Below are 20,419 nucleotides of genomic sequence, written 5' to 3' on the forward strand. Positions count from 1 at the left end.
GGCATGGAGCCCTATTTTGTGTTCCTTTTTAACTGCATGGATGGCTTTTCTTTTGATCAGTGAAGATTCTGTCATTGATTATGATAACAAAGTTATTCTACTTTCTGACACTAAAAACTAACACCGCTTTCATTCAACTCATTTGCCACACTACAGGAAAATAGAACCACTGTGAAATGTTTTGTCATTACTTTTTGGCATGTTTCTGCCAATAGATTGTTTAAAATCTTTATAGAAAGCTAATTTGAACACTGTGGCAGTGACACAAATGCTAAAAGATGTGTTAATCTCTACCAGCTTTTTGCAGGCTATGACAGGGCAAACCCTCACAAACATGGTTTTAAACCAGTAATATTCTTATTATTTCATATATATTTCTTGGTTTCATAGAGAACAATGTATGCTTAATTGTAAAAAATTATACCACTTTCTTGTTTCAGAACAGTCTGATTTTAATATAAAGGTTTATTTATGCAACCTATGCTGGAAGAAGCTGAGAAACAGCTCATCTCAATAAATTTGTGGTAGTTATATGGTGTCTTTAGAGTCCATTTGAACTCCAGCTATTTCCTTGGTTAGTGCTTTTGCTGCTAGTTAAATGTTTTCTAATTTTTGCTAAATTGGCTGAGTCCCAGGAGAAGTATTACTAAATAGAGACCATTAAGCTGTTGCAAAAATCCTCTAGGATCTAACAATTCTGGGTCCATTCTCTAGGTGTCTTAAGATAAGGACTTCATTCCGTTGTATTGTCATTTCTATTAATTCATTAGCATTTTTTAGAAAGGCAAATGAAGCACTGATTTATTTTGAAGGAGAGAGAGGAAATAGAGGATTCACACATGTAACATTTACTCTTTGTGCACTCTGTTAGTGATGTTAAGTACACAGTTACCTGAACTAAATTCTAGCACCTCTAGTCTCATATGAGTATTTTTATGTTTCATACTATCTTTCTAGGCCACACATTAGTAGTTGTACAAAGTACATTAGTATTTTGGTATATTAGTATTGTAGTGTTACTATATTGAAGAAATAGAGGTTATGAAACTACCTTGTGTTTTAGAGGGAAATACTTTTTGCTTTATGGCATTGAGAATGCTACAGGACAGATAAAAAGTGGATTGAGCATTTTGCAACCACTTTCAGGAAAAAATGTTCCTGTTCTTCTGAAACAAAAAGAAAAACAAAACAAAACAACAACAACACAAACAAACAAACAAAAAAACCCAAAACAACAACCAAACAGACTTTTCATCCAGTTCATGGAAAAAAAAAAAATTACACCTACTATTCATGTTGTATGGCAACCAGAGGTGTTTTTAGTTTATTAGCTGTGTCACTGTCTCTACCATTGTTAAAGAATTTAAGAATAATCTCAATTAAATGAACTCAATGAATTGGTTTTCAAAAGTTTTCAATTTGTAGTCATAATACCCTTGAATTATCATACAAAAAAGTGTTGATCCAATACTGTCTTGCCAAGCTTTTAGGTCCTAGAACAGAGATTTTATTTAGAATGTCTGGCTGGAGTTTTGTTATGTATGCTTACAGCAGCCAGCCAAAGCTGTGATGTTACTGCAGCATTAATTCAAAGTGGATCCCTGCAAGAGCTCAACTTAGGATGTAAGCTGAGATAAGCTCTTAGCTACCCAACTGGATCCTAAGGGTAAGTGGCAAATTAAAGATTCATTATTCATTTTAATTGAAGAAGATTATCAGTGTTTTAGGAGGCACACTTCAAAGTTTTTCAGTTCCCTGTGCAAAAGAGGGGAATGCTGAGAAAAACCAGAGTCTCTCTTGAGAAAAAAGAGACAAATGAAAGAACTAAGGAGCCTGTAGGAAACAAATGCTGCTGTGGATAATTCCCACTCAGCAGGCCAAATTCACAGCTGGTGAATTTTGTGTGCACTCTGTGAATTACATCCATCCCCACCAGCATTGTACTTGACCTCAAGTTGGAGTTTTTCCTCACTATTGTAGTGAGATCTCTGAATATTGCAAGGAAGTGCCTGAAAAAGGCAGGACTTATCAGCTGATTTATCAGCTGATGGTAGACCCCAGTGGGTCTGTGGTATGTTAATTTTGATTTCTATCTTAAGTTGCAATGTTCGGTTTTCTGTATGTACTTGTATTTAAGCAATTCCTACTCCACTGATGCAATAAATGTTTGAGCAATTGTAGTCTTTGGAGAGTGCCTTTTGTGAGGCGACTCTTGAAATCTAAAATAAGAAAGTACAGTAGGAGAAACAGAAGAAGGGGGATGGGGAGGAGAAGTGCCTGCCAGAGCAAACAAAACTGGAAACACAAAGGGTGATTCTGGAAGTGGTGAGCTGTAGTCCCACTGTGCTGTTTAGGCAACTGTTGCTCTTCTCTTGCAACATATGCCTTTGATATGTTTTGTTGATGAAATAGGCTCTTTCTTTTAAAGTCTTTCTCTCCAGTCCTTCTGTCAGGGCTGTGCAATGATTCTTTAGCTACTCTCCAGCTCCAGTGAAATGAAGCAGCAGTCTCAAGCACTTGAGTTCCTACAAGTTTTGGAAAAGTGACTAGTCAGCAGGCAAAGGAGACAGACAACTTAAGGGAAAGGCAGAAGCCACAACCCAGTCCCATGTTCACCCCCAAAGGCAGTGGCTGATGACCAGTCAAACTGAGCACACTGGTCCCTCGTGTACATACATGATGCCCGTTCCCCTCCCAGATGCTGGGGGTGGAAGGTCAGAGGGGGTGTGCCAATTGAAATTTGATGCATCTGCAGGGATCCAGGTTTGTTGCACTAACTTCGCTGTATAACTTACTTCACTGGGCAGTCCTCACAGAATCAAGTCTCTTGGTTCTATCTTCTGTTTTAGGTAGGACAAATGTAAAAACTTTCTTTTCCTGAAGACAGCATTGATTTCTCATGGTCCTCTTCAGCTTCCTGATGTAAAATTTTCAGCTTTTTCTGGACATCTCCTGCTACACATTCAACTTTTATATTTTTTTAACTGCTGCATTGCAAATTCCGATTAAATTATCTACCCACTGGTCTGTCACCTCTCAAAATCTCAGCAGGCCCTGCTACAGGAGGGGCAGCACACCCTGTGCCATACAGAGTGGGGACAGGCCTGACCTCTCAGGTTTCTGCTCTCTAGTCACATCAACAAACATCATCTGGATTTCCTTGTCCTCCAAGAATAGATGAGTCTGTACAGCTAGGATAGTGGGCTGTTATAGAAAGCCAGTCAGAGACATGCAGGACAGCAATGAAATGCAAGTGTATTTTGATGTATTTTATTTGAGCATTTCTGGTTTTTGAAACCATTGGTTACAATTATTGACAGTTTCCTTGAATGAGTATGTTGTTTCTGGTTTATCTTCCTAGAAGCAAGTACTTCTTTCTAGATTTTTTTTAAGTGAAGCAGAGCATTTGTAGAAAAAGTATCTGATTTTCAAGAAAAAAATTCAATATACCAATACTAAAAGAACCCCAAATTTAGAATCAACTTGCCTGATGCAAATGCTTCTACATCCCAGTGTACATTAGAGCTTGGATACTGGGAACATTATTTTCTGTGGACCATGTTTCCCAGACAGAGTCAATCTGCCAGGATATGCTGTGATTTTTGTGTATAAAGTGATCAAGATAGGAGATCCAGCCCTAATGTAATAAACCCAGTACGTAGGCAAAAGGGGAGGAGTAAAGCAATCTAATCTACATTTGTGTTTACATACTATGGCAGATAGATAAGCTTGACAATTCCTGCAGGCTGGTGCTGTACTGTCATCCAGGCTCAGGAATACTTTCCATTAGAATTGCTAATTTTCACTCAATAGTTGGAGCAGCTGGTCCTTAGAAAATAAAATGTTGTGGATTTTGATTCTCACACCCAAATGGCCAGAATCATATCTTTTGTTTTCCTTTTCGCGCAGCAAACCTGCTGTAACTTAATGCAAAATGAGAGCTGACAATATTTCAAGTAGAGACAAAGTTCATACTGAAGTCACAAGAGCAGAGTTGTCTTTTGTAGTCCTTGGAATCCATCCAAACAGGATTTCTAGTTGTGTACGTGCAGTTACTCAGTGACAGGGGATCCTTGAAATCTATGGTCCAAGATTTTTGAAAGCAAAATCAGCTCAAAATCAAAATCAATTGATATGTGAAGTAATTGTAGTGGACTTCTCTAGCCTGGAGAAGAAGAGGAATATAGCTATTAGATTATCACCCCTACAGGGTACCTCCACAGGCTTTAGGCCTCTTATCAAGGCAGTATCTCTCCTCCTGTTGTGTGTAGGTGTTCTCTTGCTTCCCCCATCATTAATTTCTTTCTAGTTCTATTAAAACAGCTAATCTGTTGAACTTGGTGGTCAGCGTATTTCAGAGCTGCCAGGTCTCACAGAAATTCATGTCCTTTGGCTACAGGACTGTACCTGTAGTAGGACAGGTTTACATCACATGTCATTTCTATTGTTGCCAGTGGTTTAGGCATCTCTTTGGAATTCTTGTCATTCATTCTTGTCGTTGTCTTCTTGTCATTCTACTTGGGGTTTGCCAAGATGTGTACTGACTCCAACTTCATTAGCAAAAAGGTGCTAAAATCTGAAAATGTCAAGGAAAACAAAAAAAAGGCTATGGTCTGTGAAACCTTTTAAGAGTATGTCCTTTGCTCTGCCTGTGTTGGATCTTCTGTTGCTGGACCATCTGAGAAGCCAGGACAGGCGTATACTTCTTTTACTTTTTTGCATGCTGTCAGCTCTGCCACCCAGTTGTAGGCTATATTTGCATAAAACTCCTTCCAGGGGCTCCAGCACAGAATATAAGCAAGCAGTCTCCTCTGCTGAATGAGCAGTTCCCTTCTCAGAGACTCAGTGTACCCTTCCCATCACACACTCAGCCTTGCCTAGCCTGTGGCACAGGAGTTTCAAGTCTGTCTTGTACCTGATTCTCCTTTGGATGTCAGCATTCAGAGCTGCCACTTGCTGCAATTGCCCCAGGCCTTTGCAGATCTAAATTGGTTTTAATGTCAGCTGAACATAAGCATAAGTACATAAGGAAAAGATGCATGGGGTAAAACACAGGATGCCATCCCTAGAAAGCCCTGGAGAGTTTCTCAGCTCTTTATTCCTCATGTAAATACATAAATGCTAGGAAAAGGAGGGGAGCTGAGGAGCTTTGCAGTAGTGTAGAACTGCTAATGAAACGTATTTTGGAGTCAGTGAAAACAAAAGGTCTAGTTTTCAGATTGTTGACATCAGGTCACTTTATTTGATTAGAAATCTGTATACTCAGTAATATGAAATTATCTGAGACATTAATCATAGGAGAGAAGCCCATTTATCTTCAGGATTTTTATTATAAAATGCAACACCTGGCCATCAAATGTTAGAACTTCCATCTAACCTTCCATGAAAGAGCAGTGGCTAGATCACTGAATTGATATAGATTCTTAGTTATCTTTAGGCCGGAGTCAATTCTTCCATCAGGAAGCCTAAAGATAGTGTTGACCTATAAAAGGAAACCTGCACAAATTCAATTAAGCAGATTTTATTTTTCCTCTACAGACCTGCAACTTTTTTATCTTCCTACTGAGTCCCATTTTTTTAACTATGAGAGTAGCACTGGCATCTGTCCTTCAAAAAGCGCTCCACTGGCACTGTTTAGAGGGAACATATATTTCTATGTTCTTTTTTCAGCTTCCCTTCTTGCTGATGTTTCTATATTCAATCAGTATTTGGCCAAAGAAGCAGACTTATTCTGGAACTCCAGATTCCAGTTTTCTACACTCTGTGCAAAATGTTGATAATCTGAATAAGTGGACAATTGTATGCCTAGTTCTTTCTACTTCCTGTGCTCAGGTTTGCTAATGCATTGTCAATGTCCTTTTCCCTTTTTTGACAAGTGTTTTTTGCATAGTGATCGTTCTGCTGCAAGTGGTTCAGTTCACTTCTGTGGCTTCAACTTTGTTCCTTTGTTTGGCTTAAGCAAAGTTTTCAGGCTGAAGCAATGACCTTCCTTAGATGTGCGGGTCCCAAAGTTGCAAAACAGGAAATCATCAGTTTTCTGTAACATGTTTTGTCACAACATTTCAACTCCTAATGCTAATGAATTCATGTTGGAAAGGTTTGGGAATTTTTTTTAATCCACTCAAGTGGCTTTAAGGGCAAGTGTCTGCTTTAAAATACTTGTCTAAGAGTTTGCACATAGTTTCAGTGGGTTTCCAGGGCAACGTTGAATGCTTTCTTTTCTGCTTGCATCCTGCATTCCATGTTGTGAAGTAGTTTCTAAGGCTGCAATTTCAGGACAACTTTAAGGTAGCTTAGTGCTGTGTGTGAGATTTATGTCTCTCCTTCTAAACCCCAGGATACTAGTTTTAGCTTTCACCCCTTGCCAAAACCAGTCTCCGTGTTCTTGCTCATCAAATTCAATCAGAAAATGATCCAGCTTAAAACTAACTTGAGAACAGAGACCTGTTTCCTCTTCTTTTATGAATCAAGCCAAGGTAATGCAAATGTTCATGGCAAACTCAAGCAGTCAGTCAATTTCTGAGAGACCTGGCATCTCTGAAACATGCTGACCACTGAGTTCAGCAGATTAGTTCTTTTGGTAGAACTAGAAAGAAATGGACAGTGAGGGGTAAAAGTAAACACCTACACACAGCAGGAGGGGAGATACTGCCTTCATGCAGAGGTTGTGGCCTAAAGCATGAAGAGGTACCCTGCTGGGGTGATAATCAACAGCAGTGTTCCTTCTCCAGGCTAGAAGAGTCTACCAGTTACTGCATAGGTTTGGGGCAGACAAAAGCAATTGGGCAAACAGGGTCACCAAATAAAATTTATTTGGAGAAATCACTTTTGGAGAAATCACTTCAGTCATTTTCAGAATGAAGACTGTATTGTTTCACAAAAATCATTGTTATTTTCATCTGCAGATCCACTGTTTATCAAGATAGTTTGTTTGGGTTTGGGTTAAATACTGAAACATTTTGCAGTAATCAACTTCAGAATTCAAATCAAATGAGAAAGGTAGCATTGAAAAGATTAATTTTCTTAAATGTGCATTTTCCAACTATTTTAATGTTTTTACTTTTGTTGTTGCAGATCACTGTTCACTGTTTCATGCAAGCTATATATTGTTCTCCTTTTTACAGATCGAATTGCACAGAATATCATTAAATCTCATTTGGAGACATGTCAATATACAATGGAGGAATTACATCAGCTAGCGTGGCAGACCCACACATATGAAGAGATAAAGGTTTACCAGAGCAAGGTACAATCCTATAATATATATTTTCTTCTGCCTGAAATTGTTTACAGAGTAATTTATTTGATAAGAATACACTGATGAGTTTCCTATAGGTCAAAATACACTTTTCAATATCTTTGAACTGGTTTCTGAAAGCAAAGGGGGGGAACTGGTTATTGAAAGCAAAACAGTGAGACTTCATAAAAAGAAGTAGCAGCTTTCCAGCATATTGAGCTGTTTGCCAATGTTAAAGCTTAGGTATAGTCATGGAATCCAGTTTTCTGTGCTTGCTATTACAGATCTTAACCTCATGCACAAATTTGGTTAACTTCAATGTGAGTGTGATTGGGTCCTCTGTTGTAAGGATTTTAAGAAACTAAGACAAGATAACCTTGTTTCCTCATAATTTTGAAAACACGTCTGCTTTCTTGTGAATAACAAGCACCTGTGACATATGACAGTAGATAACAAACTGAAAATACTCCTTAAATTGAAGCTGTTCAGTATTGGGTGGAAAAATTATCTCATTACACTACATTTTTGTTCTGCTTCTGGGATTCTCAAGTTCAGTCTATTTATTTTCACCAGTTGGCGCCAGTCTATTTTCAATTACACCTTCAGATGTAGTCCAGTCAACAGAAACCTTTGTGCCACTTGCACTGGCTTCATTAGCAATGAGTCTTCAGTCAGACTTCAGTTGTCACATTAGTTGACACAGGAGAGACTCCAGTTTGTTCTCTGAAATCCGAGGGGCTATGCCTATGTTTCCTGCTTATTAGCAGGAACTACAACACACCACAGCTTGCAGAGCTGTGCCGTGAAACCAGGAACATCCATTTACATTTACATGTGTGTGCAAGGGAAATTATTATCAGGAAGTCAAAATTTCTATTTAATCTGTGTTCAGATACTTCAATCATGTATTTCAAATTTCAAACTAAGAGAAATATTCTGTTGAATAATAGCATTGTGCCACTTCTTGCCTAAGAGTGCTGTGTAATGTGTACATTTTTTGTGCAGCTGTTAGTCTGTCTCACACAAAAGCCAACATTAGAACCACATTTTAACACTGGGCAGTGCATTCTGCTCCTTTGATGAGGCAATGCCGGAGTTCAGGTGAGTGGGGCAATGGCTTGTGTGAAGTGTTGGGTACCTAGAGAAAAAGAGATGTTGCTAGCTCTGCCTGGGTATGGAGATGGAGTGTGGGGTGTCCTGCTGTCTGCAAGAACTTAATGCACTGATGTCCTTGCTTGCTCTCCACTTTGCTTTTCCATGTGGGTTTTCCCAAAAGACGAGAGAAGCTCTGTGGCAGCAGTGTGCCATTCAGATCACCCATGCTATCCAGTATGTGGTGGAGTTTGCAAAGCGCATAACAGGCTTCATGGAGCTCTGCCAAAACGACCAAATTCTCCTTCTTAAGTCAGGTGGGTAAACACCGGGACCAGTTTAACACCCAGCACCCTAGAAATGTGCTCTCCTGTCTTTTTCCTGTGAATCAGTTTAATTTTGGAGGAGCCCTAATTTCTGTCTGTTGCATTAAGTACAACACCACATTAATGATGTTACTGCCTTATGGTCCCCTTTTCTCTTTCCAGTCAGTTGTGGTTATTAAGTACACACACACACACAACCATTGCAAAAACTGCAGTCTCCAACCTGACATGTGGTGGAAGGAGCCTGCAAATTGAGCTGGTCAAATCAGTCATCTGCCACCCTGTAAAATCCCCACTTGTCATTAGTGAAATGAAAGCAGGCTCACTGGGGCCTGCCTCTGTGGTCATCTTTAATCTTTTTAATGAGACTACAGAAATATTCTACAGCGAATGCACAGGAGGGAAAATTCCTGCTGGTGCCAGTTGGTTTCAGAATAAATGAAAGGAGATTATGGTAGTGTGCTCCAGCCACTGTGGCTCTCTCTGCATGCCAGGTTTGCATGTGTGTGGATAAGGGCAAGGGGGAAAAGGCTTTCCTTTCTTATCAAGGGACTCAGTAATTTCTGTGCTCCAAAAGAATCCTGACAAGATTTATCATGACTGTGCACTAACACTGCCAAGTCCAGGGGGACAAAATGGCCTAAGTGAACCACAAGAACCTCAACTGGTAATTAACTGCATTTACCCTGTCATATCAGTTTCTTGCTCCCTCCATGTGTAAAAGGTAGGACGCTGTGTGAGGCAGCTTGTTAAAACTTAAGAAGTGCTTCTATTTGAAGAGAGATCTCTTCACTAAGGCTGAAAGCCTGTGTGATTTAGCACTCCATACACAGAAATCACAGGCTGTTCTGAGTTGGAAGGGACCCACAGTGATCATTGAGTCCAGTCTTTCAGTGAATGGCCCAGAGATCAAACCCACAACCCTGGTATTATTAGCACCATACTGCCACCAGCTGAGCTAAACTCAGTGGCAAATCAGAATCACAGACTGTTCTGAGGTGGAAGGGATACAGCAAGGATCATCGAGTCCAGCTCTTGAGTAGCCCATAGGGGAATCAAACCCACAACCTTGGTGTTAGGAGCACCATGACTGTGTCTTGGTGAGAGGCTGGGCTCTAATGATGGGCACAGCTGCGAAGAAAAGTGATACAGAGATGCACCCTGTATCACACAGGCAACCTCCTAGAAAAAGAGAGCTATAGCACAAAAACTATTTCTTTTAATCTCATGCTAATACTGAAAATCCTGCAGATACCAGTGCACCCCTAGAAAACTTCATTTGACTGGCAAAGCTGGGATTTTTATATGCCTTGAGTGAAGCTGCTTGTTACAAAAAAAAAAAAAAAACAAGGCGCTTAATAAGCTTAATAAAACTTAAAAAAGAGTTTCAATAAATGCCTATTTTTCAGAATAAAGTATTTCAAACTGATTTTTTTTGCCCAAGATCTAAGTTCAGATTCTGTCCAGGCTGCTACTTTTCTGCAAAGGGTGAAAAAGTCAACCTGTAGAAAAGGTGGTTAGACTGAACCAGAAATGACCCCTTTCTCTACTCAAAGCAGACAGAAATATTTTTTCTTTCATTCATAGATGTATGATCTACATGTCTTCAAAGAATGCCTGTCCCTTCTGATTTTTTAATGACTGATGGCTTCGTAAATATCTTCTTGAGATTTCCTGTACTCTGATGTTAAGCAATAATACCTGGTACCTTTGCTCTTTTTATCTGTCCGCTAGGCTGCTTGGAAGTGGTTTTGGTGAGAATGTGCCGTGCCTTCAACCCACTTAACAATACTGTTCTGTTTGAAGGAAAGTATGGAGGGATGCAAATGTTTAAAGCTTTGGGTATGTTGCTCTTCTTTTTTCCAACTAATTACATTGAGACACGTAGCAAGAAATTTGTCTTGATGAGAACAGTGACCCAGAGTGTAAATCTCCAGTAAATGCTGCATCGCCAAGTCTCCAAATATCTAGTTTGGAAGAGAAAAAAAAAAAGGTGACTTCATTAGCTGCTAGCAATGGTAGGTGTTTTTCTCTAATAACAACAAGCAACAAGAGGGTTTTTTCCACATACATTTCTTGCCATCTGAAGTTGTGATGAACCATGAGTTTATGTCAGGAGCCAAGCAGTTTATCTTTACTGTTGTCTTTACTATACATTCCCCTTGATATATCAAATCCCTCCCACTAACTGTGTCATGCAGAAGGCCTTTTTTAGCCCCAGCAATGAGGAGACTAAAATAATGAACAGGTACAACTTGCTGAAAATACTGTTTTGCCTAAAATTTTTAAGTAACCTCATTCAGGCTCATGTACTGAAAAAATTACCTCATTTCTCAACATGGTATTCAGTGCTACCTGAAATGTTAATAGTTAAACATTTGTGTTTTGTGCATCCATCAGACTGATATTATCAGAAATTGATTCAGGACCAAACTCAAAGAGAGATACTGCCTTCAAATGTATATATTTTTCTTTTTTTCTTTCTTCTTAGTCTGTATCATAAACATACTACTTCTTTATAAGTTTAAAGCATTTTTAAATGTGTATTGGTTGATTTTTTTTATCTTTATCATGCTTTTGTAAATTTTCATAAACATTTGTACTGTTAATTAGTAAAATCATATATGTAAGTTATTAGGGCTGATCCTTCTTCTGCCTTAGGTTTAATACCTGTTTAGAAATACTAATTCTTGCAACATTGGGAAAAGAATATTCTCTTCTAAGATGTCTGTGCAATTTTTGTACTTACCCTAATTCTTGGTAATTTTTTCGTTTCAGTGTACTTTTTAGTGCCATTTTTGGGTTACGTGGAATTTTAATAGTTAACAGAAAGCACTTGCTTTAGCAGTACAGAAAGTCAGGAACAAGTTTTTTTGACACCAAAACAATCCCTGCAGGTTGAAGAGCTGATTTCTAGCATTGGTTTTGTCCTCTTTGGTCTGCAGGTTCTGATGATCTGGTAAATGAAGCATTTGACTTTGCAAAGAATTTATGTTCCTTACAACTGACTGAGGAGGAGATTGCCTTGTTTTCATCTGCTGTTCTGATATCACCAGGTAATTTTTCATTCCAAACACTAATGTTTTTTCTCTCTTTATCCATGTTTAATTCTACCTACTTAAATAGCTGTTTAAGCTGCATCAAATAATGTTAAGCAATATATTAAACAGTGGAAGATGACCTGAATTAGCCAAATATACCATCAGGAATTACATAGACTGGAAATAGATCCAAAGTGTAACAGACAGGGAGCAGGATTGTGTGACAAGGAATGCAGGCTGGCCTTCCTCCAGACCTCTTAAAGAGAAGCATGTTATTCAGGAGGTGCCTATTCCTCCTATCTTTTTCAGGGACCACAAAACTCACCACCCTGAGTAGGCTGTAGAGTCCATAACTGTGAAGGGCTTTTTTCTTGGGAATGAGAACATAAGCAGTAAAAATTGGTGTGCAGTCTTGTCTGAACTTAGTTCCAAGTGAGAGGTAGTGGTTAGAAGTGCAGCATGCTCTTTTTCATGTATTTATGTATCATAACTCTACACAGGCAAGCATGCATTTAAGAGAGTGGTGGCTGGCTGACCACAGAGGAGACTTTGGATTGAGTTGTGATTAAGTTGTCTCAGAAGGTAGATCTAGTACACAAGCTCACAGTTTAGTGTGGGATTTTTAAATATACCTTAGGGAATGTAGACACACAGTTTCATCTCAGGGTAACCTCTTAAATCGCCTTACAAAAAAGCCACACCAGGAATTATTTTTCCAACTTCTTCTGCTGAAGACTTCTTCTAGGTCACCTTGTCCATTTGCACATCTGTGCTGAAGATTATGTTAGTCAGAGTTAGACTATCACAGATGGTGTCAACACATTCATTCTCATCATTAACACCTACTGAAAGGACTCTACTCCTTTATGGTTTTTTTACTTTGAGCAGTTCTTGCCATCGTCTGCTCAAAATTGAAGTAGTTGAGCCAGTGACTCTTCATGGGGTTATGCCAAAATATTGCACATACAACCCTCCAAATATTGAAACACTCAAAGGTATCTCAGCTGTGTGCAGGGGTGAGAGCCGCCTCATCTCACCTAGATGTCTTGACTTTCTCTGGGACTGCAGAGTTGCAATGTCCCAGTGGGTCTCTGCCCATCATTTCTCTCTCATTTGGAAAAGACCAAAGCTAGGTGGGTGGCAGAGGGTGCTAGCTGCTGGAAAAATTAGATGGAATCAAAATTTTGATTAATTTCTGCAGTTCTGCATGTGTCCCTTCAGTTTGCAAGCTGGAGGATACATGCAGTGTCTCCTATTGCTTTAGCTAAGGAAAAACATTTAAAAAGGAGCAAAGGTGTCTGGTGCATGCAGACTGCTTATTTCTGTAGTCTGTGAGCACATGTAACTAATCCTAAGACACAACAAGAAGGAAGTGGTGGGCTGCAGCAGAATGGGCCTGAAAGCAATCTGAAAAGCAATGTAAATTTGGGTTGTCTAAATAACTCCTATTTCAGCTGGACATGTAAGAGTAGGAAGACAGAGAAAGCTGTCTAGAATTAACTGATACTGAAACATGCTACTTATTTTCTTAAAAAAACAGTAACAGTGAATAGAGAATGAAATACTTCCTTCCACTTGATGTTCTAGTTCCTTCACAATAAAATTTCATCATGGGAGCAAATTTAAAAACTTAAAGCACTGCTTCACAGAGTTTGCTACACCAGTCCTTTCATCAACTAACACAAGCTTACAAAGGTTCCGTATAGGAAGTACTCATATTTAGGCTTCTTTTCTGCAGAAGTCACCACCTGATAGGTGATTCTTGCAGCCCTGATCTCAGTGTTTAGGCAGCTTACAGAAACCAGAGTGGTCCCCTGGGAGTAAGGGGACCTGACAACATTCATGAGTAACATTCACCGGTAGTTTTGCAAAAGTTGCAAAGGCCAGCGTCGCATCCATTTTCCATCTAATTCAGACCACAAAGCTGGATTTTCCGTTTCATGGTGGACATAATCAACATAACCACACTGCTTGAAGGTGGTTCTCTAGCTTGATTTGTGCTTTCAAAGGCTGAAATGTACAAATCCAGTAGAGGCTGCAGAAGCATCTCTGCCTGCAAACATACAAAAGAGGCACGTGATCAGACAGGAACATGGCTGCTCCCTTGTGCCAGACCCTCTCCTGAAACTTTGACTTGCTATGTTCCTTCTTTCCATATTCTTTTTTTTAGCAAAAGCAGATCTTGTTTGTTTCTGAGTTCTCTCTTACCTTCTTTCCTACACTATTCTCTAGCCTAGTGGTCTGTGTCCTCTTCAGAGATGGAAAAGTTCAAAACCCAAGAGGAAAAGTACACTATTGAGTCACTGCTTCTTATGTCCTTTAAAGGTGGTCACTGTTCTATTGACTTTTTCTTAACTTCTTAGTATAGCTAGAGTTACCTATGAAATTCCAGCCAAATTTACAGATGATGTTCAGGTGCCAGAAACAACACTTTGGTTTAAAAGGTTCCATTAAAAAGGTTTACCTAGCTCTTGTCATGAATTTAAGAACTCTGGTGTGAAATACAGCATGTTTCTTGACAAGTGGGTGATGAACCTGTGCTTCAACCACCTCTGTCTATTTTTAAGCTTATTCTTGTGACAGAAAGGTAAACCTTAAGGGATTGGTCTCCGTGATAAATCTTTCTAGCTCCAGTCTGCCACAATAGGCATTAATTTAACACTATTTAAAGGCCGGGTTTTGCAATAGCATAAGATTTGGTGCCTAACCTGTGAAGTCTAAACATTACTGTGTGCTTATTGTGTAGAAAATGCATGTGTTCTCAGCTAATTCTGTTTCTATGGCCACTGATGACACAGGATCCATTGGCCTACCTTCAAGGACCACAGTTCTCTAACATTTAAAAAATACTGTTTTCTTTTCCTGATCATCTGTTAAGTAGCTGAGGTGGGTTTTTGTCTATTTTCACAGTACTTGAAAGTCAGCGCTTCTCACACACCCCTCCCCAGAGACAGTCAGACAAATGGCAGAATTGTGCTACTCCTGTGATGAGATGTTGTCAGTTCCAGCCTGTGTGCCACACATGCTCGTTGAAGTGGTTAACTTAAATAATTTCTGTGGCTTACTTTAGTGATGGGGTGTGAGGGAAAGAAAAGTGAAAGGAGTTTTTGCTGAATTTCTCGATTTGTACATGAAGATTCATGCCTGTGATAAAAGAAATTTTCCTATTTCCTATAGAAAGCTAAAATCTATACCCAAGAATTGGTCTGGATTGAGGGAGAAAAACACGGTTTGCAGTGTGATAAAACAGAAGGTTCAGTGGTGCTGCAAGCACTCTGCATTAGTGGGTTTGGATTGTCTTGAGGTCTGTTACTTCTCTTTCTGTGTTTGTCTCCAGAATCTATGAGTTGTGAGAATATAGATTGTAAGGACAACCTCCTGCACCTGGGGTTTGAGTCCAGTAAAAGCCATGTAGGTTTTAAAACAACTGTGTAGCTGTTATTCTTCCAGATAATCTTCTATTTTGTGTTGCATAAAAAGAGAGCATTTTAAAATAATAAGGAACTTGCACTTTGAAATTCTTTAAATTATTGAAGAAATTCTTTTGAAGGAAGGAGGGGTTTTTTATTTAGAATATATTTTGTCTCAAAATGCTAGCCTAGTAAATAATAAGATATATTAATGCTTGAATAATTATATTCTCTTATTTTCAAAGAACTGTTTTGATCAGAAAATTTATTATTTATGTATTAAGACACTGAGATAACATGACATGTTTATCACCTAGCCAGTATGAAATTAGAAAACTGTACCAACAGAGAATAATAAAATGCTGAGGCATGTTTCATTTCTGTTCCCATCTTTATGCCTAGCATCCTGTTTAAAACAAAGAGATGCAGAAACAACACTGTGTTCCTGGTTGTTTTGTAAGTGTTAATTTGAAGTGCTCAGGTGATCCTTTAATGAGTTGAGACACTTCTCCTCTGAAACCATGTGTTTAATTACCATGTAGTCCTTCCTCGTGAGAGTCACTGTGCCTGTGGATACTTGCCAGCACAGTACCCTGTGTGCACTGTGAACATGCCCCACACCTGTGCATTCTTTAACTTTTGTTTTCCTTTTTCCCAGATCGAGCCTGGTTAATAGAGCCAAGGAAGGTCCAGAAGCTTCAGGAAAAGATTTACTTTGCACTTCAACATGTTATTCAGAAGAACCACCTCGACGAGGAGACACTGACAAAGGTAAGATCTTTAAACAAAATATCAGGCAGTCCACAAGCATGACTCCTCTCTTTCCACAGCCATTTCTGTATATATTGCCACATTAATGTAAGCTGAAAGAAATGCATCATGTGATTGCCATGCACAGAAGACAGGTTTGTTTGACTCTTGTCCCTGTTGCCTCTTACTCCCTTTTTTGTTCAATATACCAATAATTTTAATTCATACCCTATAAAGAATGCAACTGCCTTAAAAGAGTGCTCACTGAGGCTGTTCCTTGTTAAATGCATTTTTGGCTTTTGACTAAAACTTTGGGGTCACATGTTTTTAGGCTCTTATAGTAAGAACAATGTCAAGTCCTTTGGATGGTTTTGATGGAACTTGGAGTATGGCTTTCAGTTTCTCAGAAAGATGCTTATATAGTTCATTTTGGAAAGTGTAATTTATGTAAAATATGCTTCCATCTTCTTCCTTTTTTTTTTTTTTTTTTTTCTTGTTTCAATGTCTTACAGTTAATAGCCAAGATACCAACAATTACTGCACTTTGCAACTTGCACGGAGAGAAACTACAGGTATTTAAGCAATCTCATCCAGACATAGTGAACACACTGTTTCCTCCATTATACAAGGAGCTTTTCAATCCAGACTCAACCACTGGCTGCAAGTGAAGGGGATAATAGAATTTTCACGTAGTCATGGAATGCATCACTAGTAAGACAAAAAGAAATGTTTTCATGAAGAAATTATTAAAAATGTCACTACTGCAACACTAGGAATGTCCTGCACTTAATAGAATTATTTTTCACCGCTACAGTTTGAAGAATGTAAATATGCAACTCTGAGTGGGGATGTCTTTTCTCTCTTTTGTTTACTTTTTTTTTTCATTTTTGAACTGACAATGAATATACAAATATAGGACACTGGGTGTTACCTTTTTTTTTTTTTTACTTTTATTGGGGGATGTTTTGGGAGGCAACTGTTCCTAGAATTTTATTGTAGATATACATGATAATAGAGCAGTACTTCGCAGTATTACTCTTGCTGTTTATTGTTCAAATATAATTTAAGAAAATTCCACTTATTAGACTGCCTAGTTCTATGTTTTTAGATAGTTTAATGCATGTGGAAAGTTGTAGCTGTCTTGGAAATTATGGTGCATATATGGAAGACACACTCACATATATATATACATATACATATGTATGTATGTATATATGTATGTATGCATTATATGCATACATGCTGTAACTTAAAATCACATGCCTACATTTAAAGGATGCTCAACCCAGCTGTCATGTATCTCTTACTCTCCAAGTAATGTATGAGATTTACTTTGGGCAATCAAGATTTGCTTTGCCGGAGTTAAACTGTCAGCTGCCAATGTGTAATGACAGGATCACTTCTGAGATGTGTGTAATGTAGTGCATGTGTGCTGTGTGTAAATCGAACATCAGGAATGTATCAACGGTGCAAAAGCCTTGTCTGGATGGTTTTAGTGAAAAGAGAAATAGGATTGGCTTTTTAAAATTGTTTTTTCACTGTTACAGGGATAAAACTTATATAAAAGTGAACACAGAAGGAACTGATCTCAGTAAAGTATCTGAAACATGGGGGGAAAATGTAGACAATCCCATATGTAGATTTCTCTGATTTCACACATGATTTTGTCTCATATATACTGCTTTGAAAAGTAGCTTCAAGTCTTGGTTTGTTTTTTGCTAAACTCATTAGAAAAATAGGTAGTAAGCACAGTGAAAAAATCATAGCAAGCCTAAATTGTATCTCTGAAGAGGAAGGAAAGGAAGGAAGTAGGAGGAAAGTCAAAAGTAAATGAAGCTCATGGTTACAAAGGACAGTGTAATTGTCACTCTTTCTGACAGTCATCATCTAGATGGGAATGATGGTTTCCATTACACTCATACATCTGTATGTGTTTTAAATACATGCATATATGTATGTATATATCTGTATATATATAACTGTGTATATATATAACTGTGTGTATATATATATATGCATATATAGGATTTATTTTAGATGCATTTCAGGAGTGGAGCGAAGGATTGGATCTTTCTTTTTGTCTGTCTCTGGATTGACTGTACATGCATTTGCTTGCAAAACCAAAGGCAAACACAGAGGGGAGTGGAAGTTCTGCCATGGACTTAATCTTGTGGATTAATTAAGTTTAATCAGCAGTCATTATTAATGTATCTGCATTCTGCCAGTAGTACAAAACTCAGATGATTTAGCTATGAAAGAGGGATTCAGTTTCTGCTGCATCTCTCTTTACCACCACTTTTACCCATTGTGAACTTTTTCAGAACAGTCTCCTCCTGGGATGCCAGCAGAGGGCATAGAGCAGAAATAAGAATAACCAGGTAGTAGAGAAGAAAGGAAGGGAAGGCAGGATCACAAGCAGTTGTGTTTCTTTATTTCAAACCACGCAGAAGCCAGTGCAATCTGAGGCAAGGCAAGAGGAAGCACAAAGGACCTGCCCATTTGCCAGGCTCATGGAGGGGCAGTGTCACAGGGAGCCCACAGGGACACAAGTGGGCCCTAGGGTGAGAAGAAAATCAGTCTGTTTTAGTGATAATTTAATGCCTTCTGCAGCTCTCAAGCTTCTCTTTTCTGCATGAGCATATAGTTCACAGGCTATTTCAAGTACTTTGTGGAGCTCTCCCTTGCCTTCATCAGTCAGTTTGCAAGTTTGCATATGTATTTTGTGGCAGAATCAAGTCTAGAGAATATTGGTTTATTTGTTCTGTTTTAGCAAAGCCAGAACAGGTACAAGAGTAGTTAAAACTCTCAACTAATAAGTGTTTCTGTGCAGGTCCATTACAACTTAAAAAAAAAAAAAAAAAAAAAGAAATCTGTCCGGCAAATTTAGTTGTGACAATTTTGTTGCAAATGTGACGTACTCATCAAAATTGCTTAACCCTGTAGAACAGCAGTTACTAAAGTTACCTTTTTTACTCCAAATTCAGAGCACATTTCTCTTAAGTGATTACCTTAAAATGTCTACAATTAACGTAATAAAGCAATGCTCTTGATGCTTCTTTATACCACTCTTAACTGTAAGACTTACATTCCTTTATAAGGTGATTTACCTGTTTGCAGCCCTTGTATGGCAAATCCACAAAAAGTATCCCAGATTTCAAGTATGTGTATATCAAAACTTAATGTCTACGTACTATTTGTGTAGATTTATCGGGGAAAAAATCAAATCATATTGAACTCCTGAAGTGCTCAGTTTTAATTGCAAGAGATTCATGTTTTCCTTGATTTCTCAACACAAGAACACAAGCATACTGTTTGAAATATTTTATAAATTTGTTTTCAGTATATCAAAAGCATATATTTAGCCAACCCATAGATATATAGAATAAGTGGTAAATACTACTGTTCATAGTGCTGCTTAATAAAGAGGTTTGTCATGTTTATAAATAGTCCTTCACAATTGTGTGTTACATTTTGAAAATGTTGTTTTCTTCTCAAATAAGATAATTGCCCCTTGGGATTTTTGGATTACTTCTCAGGCAAGATAACTAAATGGAGGTCACCAGTGAAAAAGACACTAATCATCATCTGCAGGGCCTTTAATCCTTAAAGCACTATTCTTATATCACTACAATGTCATGACCTTTCCAATCAGTAATGATTATAGTCACATTTTAAAGATGTGGAAATTAAAGAAAAAAGGCTGAGTGACTTTTCAGAGACCACAAAGGTAGAAATATACAGTTTAGAAATAAAAGTGGATTCTTCAGGCTTTTGTCCTAGAACTTCTAATACTCTGGCATACAAGATCTTCGTTGTCATTGATGGGCAATAACTTCTACCAAGAATTTCAAATATTACCAAGCAAATTTTTGTAACTATGATTACAGGATTTGAGCAAATAGCATTGTTGTTTATTTGGAAAAATGAAGATTCATTTTCAAACGTTGTTTATTTATGGGACTGTGCTGGGGTAACTGCAATTAGATTTCATTTCATTTTCTGTTATTTGGGCTTGGCCATATAGGTATAGTACCTCTTTTGCCCTTCATTGCACACATAATCACATGATCACATGCCATGGGCTGGGTTTTTGTGATTGGTTTTGCCAACATAGTCATTTTCACTCAAAATTTCAAATTCTTGATACTGAATTTCACATATTCAAGTTATCCGTGGACTTTAAAAAATAAAATAGCATGAATTTTAATAAATAACTTTATAATTCACAATATTACTTCCTCATTTTAGTTTGTTTTGGCTTTCAGAAGTTCATGGTATAACCTGAAGCTTTTCAAGTAAGTCTCTAAAACTAGAATTTGTCACATCTTCTTTCTGTAGTAACTGGACAAGTTTGTTGATTTTTCTAGTGACAAGCTTTTCAAATGAGACACATTTTTTAATGTTTGATTAACCTGGGACCTGTAACAAAAGGATATTTAAAGCATGCGTTGAATCTGCTACTTCTAGCATTGCTCTCCAGTAATTCAGCCATATTATGCTAAATTACTCTTGGCATTGAGGAGGCAGATGTACAGCGTTCATTATACTACCACAAAGACTTTG

At 38.2% G+C, this 20,419-nt stretch overlaps 1 protein-coding gene across 1 annotated transcript in view; it reads left to right on the forward strand.

The window, feature by feature from the left end:
- Nucleotides 1–17,739, forward strand: part of RORB (RAR related orphan receptor B) — a 42,649-nt gene extending 24,910 nt beyond the window's left edge. The window contains exons 5-10 of the mRNA XM_066338498.1: nucleotides 7,125–7,246; nucleotides 8,514–8,646; nucleotides 10,390–10,497; nucleotides 11,601–11,711; nucleotides 15,765–15,877; nucleotides 16,369–17,739. Coding sequence (XP_066194595.1) covers nucleotides 7,125–7,246; nucleotides 8,514–8,646; nucleotides 10,390–10,497; nucleotides 11,601–11,711; nucleotides 15,765–15,877; nucleotides 16,369–16,524 — 743 coding nt within the window. The 3' untranslated portion in view covers nucleotides 16,525–17,739. The remainder of the gene's footprint in view (nucleotides 1–7,124; nucleotides 7,247–8,513; nucleotides 8,647–10,389; nucleotides 10,498–11,600; nucleotides 11,712–15,764; nucleotides 15,878–16,368) is intronic.
- Nucleotides 17,740–20,419: the final 2,680 nt, after the last annotated feature.

This window comes from Sylvia atricapilla, chromosome Z (genome assembly GCF_009819655.1).
Source record: "Sylvia atricapilla isolate bSylAtr1 chromosome Z, bSylAtr1.pri, whole genome shotgun sequence".
NCBI lineage: Eukaryota > Metazoa > Chordata > Aves > Passeriformes > Sylviidae > Sylvia > Sylvia atricapilla.